The 19,392-nt window shown below is 39.9% G+C and overlaps 1 protein-coding gene across 1 annotated transcript in view; it reads left to right on the plus strand.

Annotated features, from left to right (window-relative positions):
- The window catches only part of wkd (TBC1 domain family member whacked), a 50,517-nt gene that overhangs the window by 11,619 nt on the left and 19,506 nt on the right, over positions 1 to 19,392 (plus strand). Inside the window, exon 2 of the mRNA XM_083128632.1 lies at positions 4,769 to 4,927. Within this exon, the coding sequence (XP_082984758.1) occupies positions 4,791 to 4,927 (137 nt within the window). The 5' untranslated portion in view covers positions 4,769 to 4,790. The remainder of the gene's footprint in view (positions 1 to 4,768; positions 4,928 to 19,392) is intronic.

Genomic DNA, 19,392 nt, shown 5'->3' on the forward strand with positions numbered 1-19,392 from the left:
TGATAAAGTGTTAAATCTTAGGTTGTCAAGGAATTTCTAGTGGAGAGAGAGTTCGGACATAGTTTCGACCCCGAATGTGCCAAAAGAGAAACTGGAAATGACTAATTACCAGGTATCCAAAAAAGTTCATGCCGTACTTTGCAGTGAGAAATAAAGACTGTAATTTCTGGCAAATGTGTTTTATTCAACAAAATAAGCTCCTTCAGCTTCAGTTACGTGTTCCCAACGAGATACAAGCTTATAAATCCCGCGTTTGTAAAAGTTCTGGTCCCAAGAAGCAAAAAAATTGTCCTATGACGTGCGTGACATCATCTCTGTTTAGGAACTGTTGCTCACGCAAATGATTATCCATGGCCAAAAACAAATGAAACTAGGGTGGGGAATGTCCGGGGAGTAAGGAGGATGAGGTAAAATTTCCCAACCAAGTGTGTTGATTACCTCCTTGGTCGCTTTCGCCGTATGAGGTCTAGCGTTGTCTTGAAGAAGGATCACTCCTTTCCTGTTGACTAGTGCTGGCTGCTTCGCACGCAGTGCAGCTGCAACCCTTTGCAACTGGGACGAGTACACCTCGGATGTGATGGTTTTGCCATGCTCTAGCAATCCAAAGTGCACAACGCCAACGCCAGTACCTTCTGTTGATGAATGTTTTCTTTGGGGGTCAATGGAACAGAACCAGTGGACGACCAATGATGTTTTCTTTTGCGGTTACTGTATAACAACCATTTATCGTCACATGTCAATATCTGGTCCCTTAATGGATCTTTCTTGTGGCGTGACAGCAATGGTGAGCCACTTTTGTTTCTTTTCCTCGGACAAAACGTGAGGAACCCACTTACTGAGCTTCCAAGTCTTCCCAAGGTTATGCAGATGCAATCGAATGGTTTCCTCCGACACTCCAAACCTTTGTGCAAGTTCTTTGCACGTTTGCTGTGGATCACGCTCGATGGTCTCCTTTAGCAGGGCTTCGTCGATAGTGGCGGGGGCGTCCAGCTCGAGGCTTGTCCTGGAGGCTCTCATCGCCCGATGCAAATCGACTGAACCACTTTTGTGCTGTGCGCTCACTCACTGATGCCTCTCCAAACGCGGAGCATATCTTTCGAGCAGCGGCTGCAGCATTGCTGCCAAATTTGAACTCCTACAGTAAACACGGCCGTAAAACGTCCTTTGACACTGACATGTTCTCTTCAGGATTGTAGTTCCTACAGACCTGCTGTCTATGCTACCGACACGCCTCCAAACTCTGCACTGACTGACGGTTGCCGGGAATGTAAACTTCTGATGTCATCCAGACAGGATTGCAGACACATGCCGTTTGACTCACTTTTCGTTTCAGCGGCACGAACTTTTTTGGATACCTGGTATCTCGGGATCCTAAGAAAGTATTGACACCCCATTCAATTGATTTTCTTGATAGCCTTCAAAGAGATTGATGTAAAAATTTTCTTGGTCGCTTCGCTCGCATTCATGTGTTCCAAGAATGTGTGTTTGTTTGGCGCTTTATTGATGCGAATGTGAAGTTTTATACTATAGGTGCATTGCAAGGCATAAGCGATATTCTCGATATTCATTAATAACATCACTTAATTCTTAGTGTTGCTATACTGCTTAATTTAAAGCAGGTGCATCATCTGGAAAAAAATACGCGTAGGCTTTATCGAATCCGCATTTCTAACTTCTTGACACAGGAATATCTTACTTGAACAAGTTAAATTTGCACTGGAGATAAAATCCACGTAATTATTGTTGTTATGGGTTACTAAATTAATTATATTTACTTCAATAAAACTGGGGGGAAAGAGGAACCGTCGCCCTGAGCTTTACTTTGTGGGTATTACTATATGGTTTGAGTGCGCAAATAATATAATTTAGGGGGGATTGCACCATTGGCCTTGGGGGGGATGGGCACCCCTGTCTGCATGCACAATAAGATATTTCGTATACAACTTTCCATTCTCGAAAATGGTAATTGGAGCTGGAGGCCATTTTAAGAGGGAGCATTGCATTTACCTGTCTGGATTTTTCCCAACTTCTTCACTGCTTTTATTTGAGAATGTTGATTTCGGAGGGGCTGTAGTCCCATCAGCCTCCCTTTTGTATACGGCAATGCTTCTAGTAGCTAAGGATAGATATTATGTGATTTTGATAGTATTGCAATAACACTCATTTCCTCCCAACAGCAAGTACACCCATTCTCCATTACCTTAGCCATAAACAATCGTTACGTTTGATTACAGCTTTCTTTGAGAATTTGCGGAGCCTCCCCCCACCCTTAGGTGTATCGTGACAGGAACAGCAAAGACCTTTACGTAATAATTGCTGGAATAAATACCAATGGCGACGCCTTTAATGTGCATAATGTTTAATTACACACGTTCACGACACATGAAGCTAATGCACACGCTCGCATTTATAATTTCTGTTATAAAGTGACCATTTCACATTCCTGAATCATGCCCACTGCGGGCGTTTCTCGATTGGGCCACGGCGTGTGTAAATATATCCCTTCCAGTGGCTTTCTAGCGAGCAGAAAGTCTTCTTGAGAAGATCGCGACCTCGTTTTGGCGCTCATCAAGGCTCAGTTCTTATCAGCACTAAATGAAAGCTGCTAGTCACGATACAAATTATTCCTCTTCTGAAGGGACCTATACACCTCTTTTCTAATATAATCCAGTGTCATTCTCTTTCTTGTCGAATGTTTCTGGCCGGTTTTGGCTAATCGCGTCTATGAGCTTGGATAATTATGAAACTGATCAAGAGGAACATAAAATGACCCAAGGGCCAGAACTCGGAACTTTCGCTGGTAGAGACCACCAGTGTACACGTCTGTCGACTGTAGAGCCTGAGCTTATTTGAGACCTTTCAGTGTCAAGTGCTTTGATTTCAATTATAAAGAACCAGCTTCGTTATATTAAATTTTATGGAAGTCAAGAAAATGATATCAACAAATAGGTCACGAAGTCAGTAACAAGTCAATAAATTAAACTTGTGGTCAAGAACTTTTGCTATCACAATGACTGATTGATTGGTTTAGTTTATTTTACTTCGTGTTTTTGCCCCTTTGGCTAATCGCAAAAAAAAAATAATAAATAAATAAAAATGGTATTAAGATGGAAATATACAGGGACGACAACACAAGTCCCACATAGGATTACACTGGCTGCGGGTCCAGACGCCAGAGCCTCGCTAGTCTGCCAAATTCATTAATACACTCCTCACAAAAAGTTTGGAATATTATTGCTTGGCAATAGGTGATAGGCACGGTGGCATATGTCAGTGAAAAGACGAGAATGTCCACCAGACAGATACCACGTGTTGTTGAATTCCAAGGCCGTTTGTATCACCTATTGTCAAATATAACAATATTGCAAACTTTTTGTGAGGAGTATAGATAAAGGAAGTCTAATTGTCTTGTTATATACAGCTTCAGTTTTCATCTTAACTGGCCTTTTGGTAGGTTTTTTTTTCATTAAATAAATATTTATTTTCTTAATTGCTAATTTCGAACTTTACCAAAGTAGGGATCGTATAAATAAAGGTTAAGAAAAACGTAAAAGAAGGTCATGAAAAAGTCAAGAATTTTTGATTTGTTATTTTGGTATGCACCCTTTGTAAGGAATAAAGTTGTAATGCTGGCCGATCTAAAGGGTGGAGAGAAGCCTGGAAAAGCGAGAAATGTCAGGGAATTTTGTGTTGACATGTTTGTTTGTGGAACTATTGGTGCGATGCAATGAATCTGCCAGGCGATTGCTTGTAAAGAGGTGGTTGTGAAACACTGCACGGAAAGGGGAAATCTTGCTCCGAAGCGTCAACTTTTACTGTTTTAGGTCTAGTACATTTTGTCGGACATTCTCTGATAGAATGCCGAAACAAATTAAGATATTTATGCAACCGAATTTTTTTGTAGGATGTTGTGGTGTGATATTTTGTCGGACAAACAGTTAGGCTGCGTTTATGCGTGCGATTTTTGTCGGATATCACCGTCCGACTAATGTCGAATCGTGACAAAGTGTCGCACTATGACATATGACAAATATGGATATTTTTATTTTTGGATATCTTCGTACTCAGACAAAAATCGCATGTATAAACGGGGCCTTATGCACCAGATTATTTTGATGTGGTGCGACATTTCGTCGGACAAATTTTAGACTCCGTTAATGCATGCGATATTTCACGGGCGTTCCACATTTTTGTCACTGCGACATCCGACAAAAATCGCATTCATCGCACTCTTACCTTACGAGTCCGATGTGTTTTGAATATGACACTTTTGTTGGGTGCGACAAAAATCGCATACTTATCATGTTTACAATGACACTGAATGAACCGTTCTTCGAAGTCACAAGAATCCAACAACTGGTATATGTCTAGTGAGTAGCATCTGCAGAGCATTCTAAGCAAAATCTGTAGTTCTTGAAAATATCTATATAGTTGTTTTTTTGTCTTTAATGAAATAAATGTGCAGTTTTATTTTTAATGAAAGTCGCAATATTCTGCAAAATTAATCAAGAAAACAGGAAGTCACGAGGGACAACTGTTCAGATATGCTTTTCCGTCGTTAGCTGGGGGGGAGAGGGGTTAGGGCTCAGGTAGAAACATTCGCAATAATTTAGAAAAATGTTTTATGTCGTACAACATGCCCCTCCATAACTCCAAGGTAACGACGCTTAAATGCAGGCACCAAGTGCAAACGATATATCTATAAGTGCAAATGTCATTTGAGGAGTACTTATTGTTGTGCAATTATCAGTGTAACTTTCCCTTGCAGGAAGTGATGTGTCTCCGAGGCCATGGCTTCGTGTCGAGATGAGGACGTGGAGTTGGACGACGAATCGGACACCAGCAGCGTTCTTCACAATGGCTCCGTCATTTCCACCGTGCCCGACAGATATGGGTTCCTTGGTGGATCGCAGTACACGCCGGAAGAGTGAGTAAATACAATGAGACTTGTTTCTAAATATTACCATATGTTCTTGGGGCACGGGGCACTACCCCCTCCCCAAGCTCCTTTCTAACTTTTTTCCAGCGTCGCCACTGCAAAGGAGTTATTTTGAGCAACAAAAGCGTCTTGCGCTGTCTCAATAATAACTAACAAACTACGTAAGTCTAGCCTTCTTAAACCCGAAGGTTTATGGCTGCAGCAACACAAGCCTTCCATCTGTCCCTATGCTGAGTCAGATCTATCCACTCTTTTCCCTCCCTACCGATTTCCTTTAGGTCCATCTCAACGTTATCTCTCCATCTTCGTCTTGGCCTTCCTATAGGTCTCTTACCATCAGGTTTCCCCAAGAATCCTGTAAACTGTTTTCTTCCTTTCCCATTCGTCCCACATGGCCTGCCCACCTAAGTCTTCTTGATTTAATCATTCTAATAATAATAATATAATTGGTCTGTTATTAATGATATCTTATTAAGAAGAAAAGGTTTCGTTGTTATTATTGCATATGTAGGTAAATAGATGGTATAGGAATGGGAACAATAATTTCACGTCAAATACAAAAGTTGTTCATCCCAATCGAATCCTTATCTTCATTTTTTCGGCCGAAAAAAGTAGTTTTTACATTATTGAAAAACAGTAAACAAGTAACTTACTTTTTTTTTAGTAACGAGATATCCGAACCCCTGGACCCCCATTAACTAGGTCCGTACTTTAACCGATTATTTACAGGTCCATTAAAGTGAAGAACCTGAATGGATCATTGCCCTCTGTAATTAATGCATATTACCAGATGAATACGGTAGTTTTGCCGTCGAGAAAGAAAGTGCGTATTCAGGCATGGAAAACAATTGCATATGAATTAATCTTCGATGTACATAAAAGTGACAACGACATTCGGAATTTTACATTAAATCTTAGATTATTTGTGGAAATATCGACAATTTTACCTATGCACCAATATGCCAACGTTGATGACTGCAACAAACTCTTCTTCCCCTTGTTAGCGAGTGACATGACAAAGGTGGTTATGTTGTTTTCTGTTCACGTTGTGTATTTGGATGGCATGTGTTTTTCCAGTGTGCATTTAAAAAGTGGGTCATTCCACGTCAAATCATCCAGGCCATGTCACCCACCATCTCCGATTTTGATGAAATTCGGTATACTTATAGAACTTTTGATGCTGATTACAAAAATGACAACTTTTTTTAGATTGGTCAAGGGGTTCAGAAATTACGCGTTTTTAAAAATCTCCCTGTACGCCACATGCGGCTCCACTTTGAATGACACGCATTAGGCTATAAATTATAGTATATTCTCTCAGGTTTGCCGTAGAAACTTCAAGTTTGATTTCTTTTGCTCAGGATAGTGTAAGCTTTCATTTAAATAAGGTTTCTGATCAGTGTATCAATAATCATGTATTTTATGTATAGTTTCATGTATTTTTTTAGAAAAATAAATGACTAACTTCAAGAGCGAATTTCGTGCAATGCCCCCCCTTCAATTTCACCCAAATTGTATATACAGGTAGCTGAGAGTGGGTACTAATGCTTGATGGAAAAAGTGGGATGGGCGGTTCAGAGACAGGGTGATAAAAAAATCATTTGCATTAAAAGTTAATCTTATTAAAAATACTTATGTATTTAGCACAAAGTCTGAAGTACAATATGTTTTGAGGTATAATATTCAAAATTTCTGTTCACTATGTGTGAAGGTAAGCATAGGCGTAACCTGGTGGGGGCAAAGGGAATCATTTTCCCTATCCAAAATTTATAGATTAATTAAAACCTACAAATAATAATTGCAGTGGAACCCCGATTTCAAGTTCCTCGATTTTACATTCAATATTGGTGGTCCCAACATAGCAAATTTTCCTCGGTTTTACATTTTCTCGCATTCTAAGTTCTTTCAGCTTGGTCCCCTGAAAAACGTAAAATCGAAGTTCCACTCTATCTAAGTTAGTTTCAACTGTCTTCAATTTTTTTAAAAAATTATAATCATAGTCATTAGCATTCCCAAGCTTAGCAAATTTTCTTCGAGAACATTCTTCTTTTGGTGCATTTTATCTCAATATGGAATTTTTTTTATACTCTTCACGGAGATATGTAATATGAAGTAAGAATTAATAATACACATTTGTGCTGATTGAAGTTTTTCCAAATGGAGCTTTTCTTGCCACATACCAGAGAAAATCTCCTTGTGATGGGGTGGTTGGAACACTTAAAAGACTTGTATAGACATCAACAGTATCAAGTAACAAGTTGAGCAATGAAGTACCAATTCCATAGAAATAGTATGAGATTCATAAATTTCTTATTAATCACGTAAAGTGAAATGATAACAACCCGCAGTACAATGTGTCAGCGATTGCAAAGGACTATACAACAGCACCAGGAAGATTAAGTATGCACTGTTTTAAGCTTAGGCTACAGGTTATTTACAGTGTTCGGTCAGTTACTTTTTACAAGTAACCGAGTTTCAGTTACTCATTTAAAATGTAACTCTGTTACAGTTACTGGTACTTTGAAAGTAACTGAGTTATTTTCCTGTAGTTTACGGTTATTACAAGCATAAGAAAACAGTTTTTCTTTGTGACGTTTCAGGAGAACACACGCTCCTTTCATCAGACATTTATTTTCATTTTGACTAAAGATACAGTTATAACAATGGTTAGTAATTTTTAAACAAAAAGAATCTGTTATGTAATGGATGTTGTCAATGTTACATTGTTGTAATATAGCAACTTAACTGTGAAAAAAAAACAGTCTGTTTTATTTTTATTTAAATTATGAATCCAAAATATCATCAGGCAATTCAAATTCATCATTGTTTTCACAAAGTCTCTTGATGTTTTCTGTTACATTAAATTTTAAAGATGGTGGCTTACTCCATTTGTGAAAAAGAAAACTCCATACTGGATCTATGTTACCATTTTCATTATTTAATTTATTCCAGTGTTCTTCTGCAATGGACGAAGCTTCCCAGACATTCAACTCTGTGTTTCCCGTTAATCTTTTTAAAACCCTTCTCTTTTTAATCAAATGCTTCTCTTCGATGATATGAGTTGACAAACCTGTTCTTGGGTTTAGATTTATAATGTCCAAATCATGTTCGTGCCATCTTATTGCCATTTTCCTTGATGTTTGTCCCACATAATCTTTTGAACATGAACAACTTATATTATATATTCCTGTGGTTTCCACATCTGGTAGAGAGTTTCTCATTTTGAATTCATTAAATGTACATTCCAAACTTCTTGGTGATTTAAAAACAATTTTTTTTACAGTTACTGTGAAAGAAACTTACAGTTAATGATCATTGATTTGTGTAAAAATTACAAATTGTGTTTCTAGTACATAATCCGTATGTCTTCATATACCTACATTACTACTGCAAATAAATGGTGAAACACAGAATCAACTTTGCTTGAACGATTTTAATTAAGAAATCATTTGAATGCTGACCACGGTATTTTGAATATGGTGTCATTGATTCCACTTGCACCTATTTCTTTCTCCTCCATTCCAAGTTCAACAACCTTCAAAGATCCACTCCTTCAACGATGACTGTTTCCTAGCTCGACAGTCCACCTAAAACACTGAAGTTTTCACATACAAGTGGATATGAATTGAAGTAAAGCGTGGATGAAGTTAGCATGCAACAAACCATAGCTTCCTTGACAGGCCAGCAATTACAAGAAAATCCTTTTACGTAGCATCCAGAGAAGGTACAGATATATTTTTTCTACAGTTGGGAACAGAAAATGTGAACGGCACAGTTTATAGTGCGTGAAATTTTGGCAATGCATAGAATACAGTCGAGTAAGTATTTTTCGGTACTATCTTCATGGTCGTAACTTGGGAACTTGGGAACTATCTTTGGTTGAGAGAATCAAAGTTTTCAGTCCCATAAAAATAGTGTCAAAGATTATTTGTTAAATACATTTGAAAAATCTCAGTAATTACTCTTTTTTTGTTTGTTCCTCAAGTGCCAGGAGGTTCACAAATTATATTTAACTTGTAGGTTTTAATTAATCCATAAATTTTGGATAGGGAAAATGATTCCCTTTGCCCCCACCAGGTTACGCCTATGCTTACCTTCACACATAGTGAACAGAAATTTTGAATATTATACCTCAAAACATATTGTACTTCAGACTTTGTGCTAAATACATAAGTATTTTTAATAAGATTAACTTTTAATGCAAATGATTTTTTTATCACCCTGTCTCTGAACCGCCCATCCCACTTTTTCCATCAAGCATTAGTACCCACTCTCAGCTACCTGTATATACAATTTGGGTGAAATTGAAGGGGGGGCATTGCACGAAATTCGCTCTTGAAGTTAGTCATTTATTTTTCTAAAAAAATACATGAAACTATACATAAAATACATGATTATTGATACACTGATCAGAAACCTTATTTAAATGAAAGCTTACACTATCCTGAGCAAAAGAAATCAAACTTGAAGTTTCTACGGCAAACCTGAGAGAATATACTATAATTTATAGCCTAATGCGTGTCATTCAAAGTGGAGCCGCATGTGGCGTACAGGGAGATTTTTAAAAACGCGTAATTTCTGAACCCCTTGACCAATCTAAAAAAAGTTGTCATTTTTGTAATCAGCATGAAAAGTTCTATAAGTATAATGAATTTCATCAAAATCGGAGATGATGGGTGACATTTTCACAAAATTCTGGATGATTTGACATGGAATGACCCAAGTGTTATTTATGTGTCTTGTAGAATGTCTATGTTTTGGTCTATCTGTTTTGTGAATAATATTTGTGCCATATTCTCAGTCAGCGTTAAATTACTAGTAAAAGTTAAACGAGTAGCAAACTTAGAGAAGTTGGGAAAAGAACACTTCTAATTGTAATACTAAAAACTAAAGAAATAAGAGCTTATTAATCACTCGAGGGAGGGTCTTAGAGAAGTTGTAAACATAATTATTGTAGACAGAGCTGTCGACTAGCTTTGGTAGACTTGCTGTAGAATACGTTCTTGCCTCCCGCGGTGTTTCGTGTGTACACAGCCAATGTCATTTGTGCGTCCAGATGTTACAACTGCATGCTGTAGAATTCGCATAGGATAGTGTTGGAACGCATGGCACTAGCGCAGAGAGCATGTGGTCTATGCGATGTAGTGGTTAGTGTGGAGCTGTGCGAATGCGCGAAGAATGGGACAAACAGAAAGCATAGCATTGCGTGTGCAGGAGAGGAGCGAGTGATTTTTCGATTAGTGAAGCAGATTGGCCTTGAAGACCTACGAGTGGTGAGGAATGGAGAGTGTTCGTGGCAAGTGTTTTCTCCTCGGTGGCTGTGGGCAGGACAGATAGCGGAGAGAACGAACAGACGCAGTATGTGGTGGTACGGGAGGCAGATACGCCCACTTGAATTGCTTGGAGCTCAGGTTACGAAGCAGGCAGCTGTGAGTTGTTATCGGTTGGAATGTACGTAGGCGACATTCTCCCCCATTGCATGTTGAACATTGGAGATACGAGTGAATACTTTTAAAACGAAACAAACTTGCGATTTGAGACGATCGATTGAGAGTTCTTATTCCAGATAACATATATCTTGACATACTGAACACTTGACTATCCCATTTTCATGGGACCGTATAAACAAAATTTCCAAAAAATTCTCAATATATTAAACGTGTACTGTATATTAAAAATTACAGTAAATACGACACAAACTATAACCGCACAGCATCGGAAATTATGAAATTAGTGTTACCATCGTCAGAGAGTAGTTACTGTTGTCAAGAACAAGATGTAAATTGTGAACGCTTGATACACTGTATTTTTGTTGTGCAGCGTCGCTTGTCTGCCACTTTGGCTCATCGCGACGATGAGTGATGTTTCGGTGAAGTCAGTAAAGGGACACTCGCAAAGAACAAACGTACCCAGGTCGGGAATCGAACCCGGAAACTTCGAGAGTCAACCACGTATTACGCTTGCCCACCGAGTCTGCGAACACAGTGTTCTAATCGAAGCTGAATAATAATAATAATAGAGTTACAGTATACGGTACGTGTACGGTCACCGGCAATGCAAATGAGACAGACAGATTCTGAAATACTCGTTCCTATGTTGCCCAAATCTGTGGCGGTGATAGAAGTTGTCGTTGAGAATTTGCTATCAAAGTCCACTTCTCGGCGTAGAGTTAGGCAACACACACAACGCCTTGCAGGTAATCGAGGATTGAGGTGTCCCACTTTTATTGCCGCTGACTGTACAATTTTATATCCCATAGAATCACTTTTGTACGCTATTATACTGATTACAGCGACGCAAAAAAGAATGCAAATTTTAAAAAATTTACTAAAACTCGTCGAATTTTTTGTTATTTATATCATTAGAGTGACGTTGGACATTAAGCCGCGCATCAGGCTAAGTTTGCAGCAGGTTTTATGTATCAATCCGCGCGAGAACTGAGCTCAGAATCTTCCCTGCCAGTCTTGCCTCAACCGCCGAGCTGCTTACATCGCAGACACTGAGAAAATCCACAGTATTGCCAACCGCACAACACATCAAAACCGGCATGCATGTCAGGTGGAATGTATTTTTGCTTCTCTTTGTCTCCTGAAACATAAAATTTTAAAAGTACTTTCTGCGCATATATTATTTAATAAATGTGTCATTACTTAATATAATATAAGAGCGAAATAACATCTAAACATGAGAGCATGTGTGTATATTTCGAGCACGCAAAACGAAAAATAAAAGGAGATAAAAGTAAACAACAATAGGCCCCTCTTGAATTTAATTACAAATTATTGTTTTTGGTTTAGAAAGAAATACATGTATGAAAAACTTGGTTGCTTCGTTTGCAATACATCCGTTACTGTAAGACACACGCACTTCAAGTTATACCACCAAAAAAGCATGATTTGTTATTGGTGATATATACAATCAGGTGTATTGTCTGGCGCTATTACTCTGATTTCAATTTATGAATCACTTCACTAAATCAGGATTCAAATCTTGGTCTGTCCATTTCTTGCTGATAATCACCCTTTCCTTTCTTTGCACGGAACAGTAAATATGCGCCTTCAACAAAGCTTTCATTGCCGCCAGTGGGTGAAACAATAAGGCTCCCCCTTCCCCTCTCCTTTTATCGTTGGTTTCTTCAGCCCTGGCGGTGGTTTTGCACGGTGGTATCCTTCCATGTTTTATTCCCCGTTCCCCCACCGAGTTGAAGGACGTCTCGTCCAAATAATAAACATGTTTCTTCTCACGGTGATATCGTTTAATACCGCGGAGATTATTTTGTCGTCAAACAACAAGCAATCGTTTCCTCTTGCTAAACTCAAACCGCAAATCAGTCAACACCCGTGATACAATTCGTGCGCACATTGATGGCAAATCACCTCACGCCCTGTTTTACTTTGATCTTGTTGCCGCAAGGAGGATTATGCATTTAAAACAACTTGCTTGACTTTGAAGAGCATTTCCCTTCGCATGAAGCCCAAAATAACATTCGGGTAAAACCGTGCGCTGAACAGGAGTTTCAGCCATTCTCGCCGCTCTACAATAAATATAGGGTTAAAATAGTGGGATGTGCAACACTGGTATCACCGATTCCACGCGCTCTGCAACGCATTCAGTCTCGCTCGACTCGCTCTAAAGTTTCAGTGTCTCTTCAACGCAATACACATTCGAGTTGGCGAATCTGCGGTTCTAAGTTCGTCTGCACGGTGATTGCAACCAATTAAGTCCATACCTGCTAATGGATGTATAATTTTGTCTGTATATTACAAATTAAATAACTGTTTTCTTGCAAGTATGCAGTTGTGTCGGAATAGAACCAGTCTCAGTGGAACTATATTCTGCGCGCACGTTTGGATCTACATATGCTAAAACCTGCTGCAAGGTTGACTTGACGCTTGGCTTAGGTATTTTCGAAAATGTCTCTCCTCCTTTCGCAAAACCAAAATAGAATGCGTTGTAGAACATATGCATGTCGTCGCGTGGATTGCCTCGTCTCGATATCTGTAACGGTTTATTTGCATCGTAAACCTATTTTCTATGACATTCCAGGCAACAGCGAAAGCAACCACACACGGGTTCCGCAATCATCTAGAACAGTGGTTTCCAACTTCAAAAGGTCCGAGGGCCAAAATTATATCCATTAGTTGATAGCCGGGCCGCATTTTTTTTTGGGGGGGGGGATTAACAATTACAAAAATTGTAAGTACTGATCTGAAAATGTAGTACTTTCGCATGACCTAAATTTCTATAAAATGAGGCAATAAAACAATGGAATTACAAATGAAAATTGTATAATTACAATTTATTTCACAAAAACTCAATACTTATTGATGAATTGAAAGAAATTAAAGACACACCATAGAAATAAGAATCCTTGATAGTAAGTGTTCAATGTGAAAATTGAGCCCGATCTGCTTCTTTTATTAAAGGTGTATTTGAAAGTCTCAGAAAGTGAAGCAGTGAAGAATTTGCCAGTCTGCTTCTGTAGCGGTTCTTGATGAACTTCATTGAAGAAAAAACACTTTCACACGTGTATGTTCTGCCGAACATCGATGTCATTCTTTGCTCAAAACTACGAAGGTTTGGAAAGCGTTCTTTTGAAAGGTATTTGAAAAACTCGGGCCCCTTTTCTTGCCTAGTTTGAAGGAACACATCGCCTTGCAAATCACGCAATTCAAGTTGGAGAGAAGCTATTTTAATTTTCAGTCTTACGTTTTTTGGAGATATTGCTCATTTCGATATTTGCACAAACTTTAACAACCAGTCACAGTACAATCCGAGTTGGGACACTGGAAATCTCTTCGTACTTTGTCTGAACACAAAAAGTGAAGCCTTCCCGGAAGCGGGCGAGTTTATTCCGCATAGCGAAGGGGTGGAATGCATAGTGTGAAGAGAAACTTACGTTACTTTAGATTCTTGTGATTATCATTATTGACTGCAAAATCAATTCTACCTGTGATATTGTCTTTCTTCACAGATCATCCTTTCCTTCAGTAAAAAAAGAATGTATTTTAATAAAAATAAATAAAATTAATGTATTTTGCAAACTGGCTTCGCGGGCCGCAGAAAAAGGCAACGGAGGCCGCTTGCGGCCCGCGGGCCGCCAGTTGGAAACCTCTGATCTAGAATGAATTCGCGATTCCCAGTTGTGAACCACTGCTTCGATCGAAACCACATTATACGACTTTCCATATTAACAGCCCGTTCTCGTATTGCAGCCGTTATTTCCTCATTTCAAGCTGCCGCTAGGCGGGTCAACATTTCCTGTCGTGGTTATGGAAACTCAACGCAGAAATCTGTGAGCTCATCGCGGGAAGAAAGTCAAGGCTACCGCGATAGCGACATTTGAACCCGAAACCTTTCGAATCGGAGCGTGTCGATTTATGCAAGCAACTGCAAGTGTCCTTCAGAGTCGCTAGTTGTAAACAAGATTCTTATCTTAGGCGTATGTTTTCTGGTGGCAGGCATGTGGACATAAAGACACGACTGGTATTTTTATACATATTATATTGCTGTTATTAGGCCATTATATTGTGCACAGTATAGGATGTGTGAGGTATGGAAATTTTTAACCGGAATCCCGCTTCTGCACCGATTGTGCATTAATTTCCTCAGACAGCTGATTCATCCTATTCAATTCGTATCTTTATGTATGCTCAGCAGAAATGAGGAAATTTCGTATTACACAACCCGCCTAAAAGCGTGTTTGCTTGAGAATAAACTAAATCAATCAATCACTCTCACATCTCTAATTATTTTCAAATCATAGTATTTATTGTCTTGTTGAAGCCACAGTTCTTACGCAACACTTTTTTTGCGCGCATCTCGTCCATCGTCCAAGGCAGGCACGCTAAAGTCCGCCCGGCTAAAGAATGGACTGAGGAAACCCAGATTTTCCACCTGCAGTTCAAGGGGGAGAAAAGCGGTGTTGCTACACGCCTGATTTTTGTCAAGTCGTCCTCGACACATCTTCCTGTCATCATGCCCCCCCTTTCGCTCGCATTTCAGGGAGAGGCAGGGAATCTGAGACCCATTCGCTTGCTGCGCTGCGGCAACCATTAGGCACCGCTATGCTTGGCCTTGTTGAGGATGCCACCTGTTTCGAAAACGACGAAACGAAAAATTTGGCAACTCGACAAAGCCGATTGGTTCAGCGGTTCATGTGACCCTCTTTGGCTTTCGATAGAAAAGATAAAAATAGAATTTCCGAGTCAATTCTCTAGCCGGAACAACTGTAGCTGGCTTCTCCTCCGCCTCACCTATTCTAGGTAGAAACAGCCACCCGAAGGGAAAGTGAAGATTTCTCCCTCTACCTCCCCTGCCCCCTCGCCCCCCGCTGCAATGGTTGGAAGCCCGTGCTTTCAGGTCCCCCAGTCTACCTCCTATAGAAACAGATAAGGGATTGGTTTTCCTTCGATCCCTTTGTAAATACTCTAAAGAACTCAGGAGGAAAGAAATTCTGCAGTACTTATGCTCTCTATATTTACACCACAACTCCTTACACGTTGTACAATGTGTATGTACAGGGTGAGGCAAAAGTCCGGCACCACCCTTGTAATTTGGAAACGACTGGACGGAATGCGATGCAATTTCGGATATGGATAATTGGGGTGGGGGCACACCAGAAGGGGCTAGTGTGTATCAGGCGACCATCTTGAAAGCCGCCATCTTGGAATTATATTCAGATCTTCAAATGGGAAGGGGGTCATGTAGCATATCATTTTACATGTTCGTTTTCTCAGAAATAAGAATATGCAGTTACTTTTCCCCTAACTTTATTTGGTGAGGATATATGGGGTGTAGTTGTATTATTTATGAAGTGGGAACGTATTATGTGCAGACAAAAATGTTATGTTTTCTTTCTTTTTTTTAAATTATGGAATATATAATGATTAAATAACAAATATTTGCTCACGCGCTCGTTTTAGTAGTGTTTTATTTAAATATACTAATCTCTTGGCCTCCAATAAAACAAATGGGTAAGCTAAACAGTCGTAAATACGAATGTATTTATTTGGACAAGAGAACACGCGTTCTTAAATTGTTGTTGTTGGTTTAGTTTATTTTACTTCGCTTTCCTGTCACATTTGGTTATCGCGAGAATGAGGATGAGTGATGATATGATGAAATTGATGAAGGGACCTCACAAAGAACAATCCAAGCGTGGATTTGAACCCGTGACGAGCGCGCATTCTTGTTTTTGTGTGTTGTACTCTGCAGTGAATAATGAAATAATTTGGAACGAAAAGTTTATCCCAGAACTCGGAAAGTCAAATTAATTTTATTGAAGAAACTACAAAAAAGTGTGTTTTGTTACCTGTTTATCCCCCTTAATATATTGATTTTTTGCCACCTCCTCTCACCTTTTCTAGCTGTATAGATTTAATCGAAATAAGTAGCTAATGGTTTATGGAAGTCATGAGGGACATTCATAAACAGATAACTCCGGTCTCCTGATTTCACAGTGCCCTGCAGATGCACTGGGAGGAAATAATTATTAATTAAAAAAAAAAAGCGTTGCTCTTTCATCACTTTACCTAACATCTACCATGACGAAGAACGTTGATTAAATGTGACGGGTGAAGAGTGGTTACAAAGAAATACTCATGCACAGGCCAGGGCTCGAGCCCGGATCCTTCGGTAACGAGATCGTGAGATGGAGGAATGAGGGAAATCAAGCAATACAAAATCATTCAAAAAAACATGAATCATATGCAAAGATGGCGTTTCAAAAATCCGATTGAAAAACACTACTGCGGAAAAATGCAGTTTGCTTTACCGATACCCACGTATCCGAATGGTTAGAACTTTCCTCTCGTCTTTGTTGTCGGCCGACCTCCGTGGGGGAGTGCAAGTGGTCCCGGATCAGTACCCGGTGGATGCACGTAGTGATTCCGATCCAACTTTAAACTGTAGATCCAGTCGCGATTAGCCTTTCTGTGCATAATGTGGACTTACAACACAAAATCAACCAACCGTAGGAGAGTGGATATCACAGCGCCGTACGACACCATTGGTTCCGGGTTCGAACCCCGACCTAACATCCGTGTTTCTTTATTAATTTCCTCGTATCATCTTCGCGATTAACCAAATGTGACAAAAAAGCGACGCTAAGTAACAGAAAAACAAATCAAATCATTGATTGATTGTTTGATTTGGTTTATTTTTCTTCGGTTTTCCACCATTTTTGGCTAATCGCGAAGAAGATGCGATAAAATTCATGAAGGGACACACACAAAAACACCCATGGCCAAGCCGAGATACGAACCCGGGATCTCTGGCTTAGTAGCCAAATCAAATCGTTTTTATTTCCGAAAGGGGGTGGAAGTTAGGTGTACTTTTTTTAGTAGTCGCATTCCCCATTTTGCAATCTTTTCCTGTCTTTGACGTAATTTTTTTAAGGAATACTGGGCGCCAAAAGGGGGGGGGGGGTTGACCCACGCCAACCCCATTTGGGCACGCCACTGTAGCAAGGTTTAAGAGTGTGAGTTTCCAGTGTAGAACGTGTAGACGCTGATTTCGCTGAAATACTGCAGTCTGTGACATTCTTTAGACAACAATTTGCTCTACTGCATTTGCTGCCGCTACATATGGTATTCAAGTTATTGATAGGCAGTCGCGTTCCTATTCCTCGGCAAACAACTGTCCATTCCATAGTCATTTCTTTCATCCTCCTGCATTCTTTTCGGACACTCGATATGTTATTTTGCAGCTGCTGTTCCCTGAGTCATTTTACTGAATACTATAGCCACCACACAATGCACGGAATCAAACTACTTGCTGCTTTTGTGTAACTGCTAAGTATGAAGAAATTGACATACGATTCCTGCATGTTAAAGGACAAAGTGTAATCAAATACAATGCTTATGTTGCCACTTACGCAGAGGCCTCCCCCATGGCGCAGTGGTAGCGTCATTGCCTTGTAATCAAGGGGTCCCGGGTTCGATACCCGGTGGAGGCACAAGTGGTTCGGATCCCACTTTAAACTGTAGGTCCAGTCCCGATTAGCCTTACTGTGCATAAAGTGGACTTAAAACGCCAACTCAAAACCAAAACCAAAGCCACTTACGCAGAGAAAACTCCAAAGCTGTCGGAAATTTGGAATAATCAGTGCAGAAAGAAAGTTATACCGACGGATAGTATCAGGCAGGCGTAGACTGTGAACTTGGCAAGCGACAGTAATCTTCCCCAAAAACCTTTATAAGATAATCACGGAAACTTAAGATTACAAAGTGCTAAGTGCAAGATGAAATCATATGCATGCAATAGTTTAAATTTGTATGCTGGTCTCTAGAGAAATGTAACGCCAGTTTCCATTTTCAGTACACCTCACCAGTCACCACTACTAAAATAATGTGAATGAGTGGTGTATTTGGTACAGAATCCAGATTGGAACTGTGAGCGAGTTGTGGCGAAAATCGAGCCAAAGTGGACCTTTTAGACCGAGGCGGCAGGAGCTATTGAAATGAAAACACGGTGAACGACTCGTGTTGCCTGTCGCTTCGGTCTGAAAGAACGCTACGACGCCAAGGGTTCCTGGTTCGAATCCCGGTCTGAGCATGGGTGTTCTTTGTGAGTGTCCCTTAATGAATTTCATTGTATTATCATCACTCATCCTCATCTTCGCGATTAGCCGAAAGTGGCAGAAATGCCGTCGAAAGGACCAAAGAAGCTTGTGTTCGATGAAATTGTTGGTAGTTGCCTTGGCCGCATACTACGACAAGCCTTTCTAAGCGCACGATGTTTGTGGTTTTTCGTTCACCTGTCGTGTCGTATTCGCATTTTGCTTCGTTCACAGTTAAGTAAAGAAAATCGAAAAATGTCAAGAGTACATTTCTAAGAAGATCGTTAAATAAGTAAAGATAGTGATTCGGTCGGTGACGTTCACGGGACGCATGTGCTAAAGCAGCATACTTTATCTTATTAAACTTTTGCAGCAATAAGTGTCCAGACACGTGTTACGACCAACGCAAGGTCCCCCCCCCCCCCCCGCTGTTGTCTCTCTTGGCAGCTATCGCGATTTAAGCTCACTTCTAGTGTACAATAAAATGTTACGAGACAATAAAACAGTAGCTCAGAACAGCAGACATTCTTGAAGTAAACTTCCCAGCCTTTGCACTGAGTAGATATTTCGTATTGCGTTGCATTTAGTTAATGTTTACATAAGAATTCAGAGCCCTTTCAAGTAATTCTAAAAGCTGCAATCAGCAAAGTTTCAGGGAAAAAAAAGTGTGCCCTCATACGGGATTTGTCTTCGCCCATCCATGTGAGTTGTCTCTACGTATATTGAGAACTACTACAACTAGAAAGACAATTTTCATAAGAAAGATGTTACGAACATTAAGTTTGGCAATGAGAGTTCGTCAACCCTGAATCAGTAATTCACATCACGTGAGTTTGGGTTACGGACGTTCGCAGGATTTTTTCCAAGTGTGTGTGCGTGGGGCTGACGTATT

Source organism: Lepisma saccharinum, chromosome 9, assembly GCF_977018435.1.
Source record: "Lepisma saccharinum chromosome 9, izLepSacc3.1, whole genome shotgun sequence".
Taxonomy (NCBI): domain Eukaryota; kingdom Metazoa; phylum Arthropoda; class Insecta; order Zygentoma; family Lepismatidae; genus Lepisma; species Lepisma saccharinum.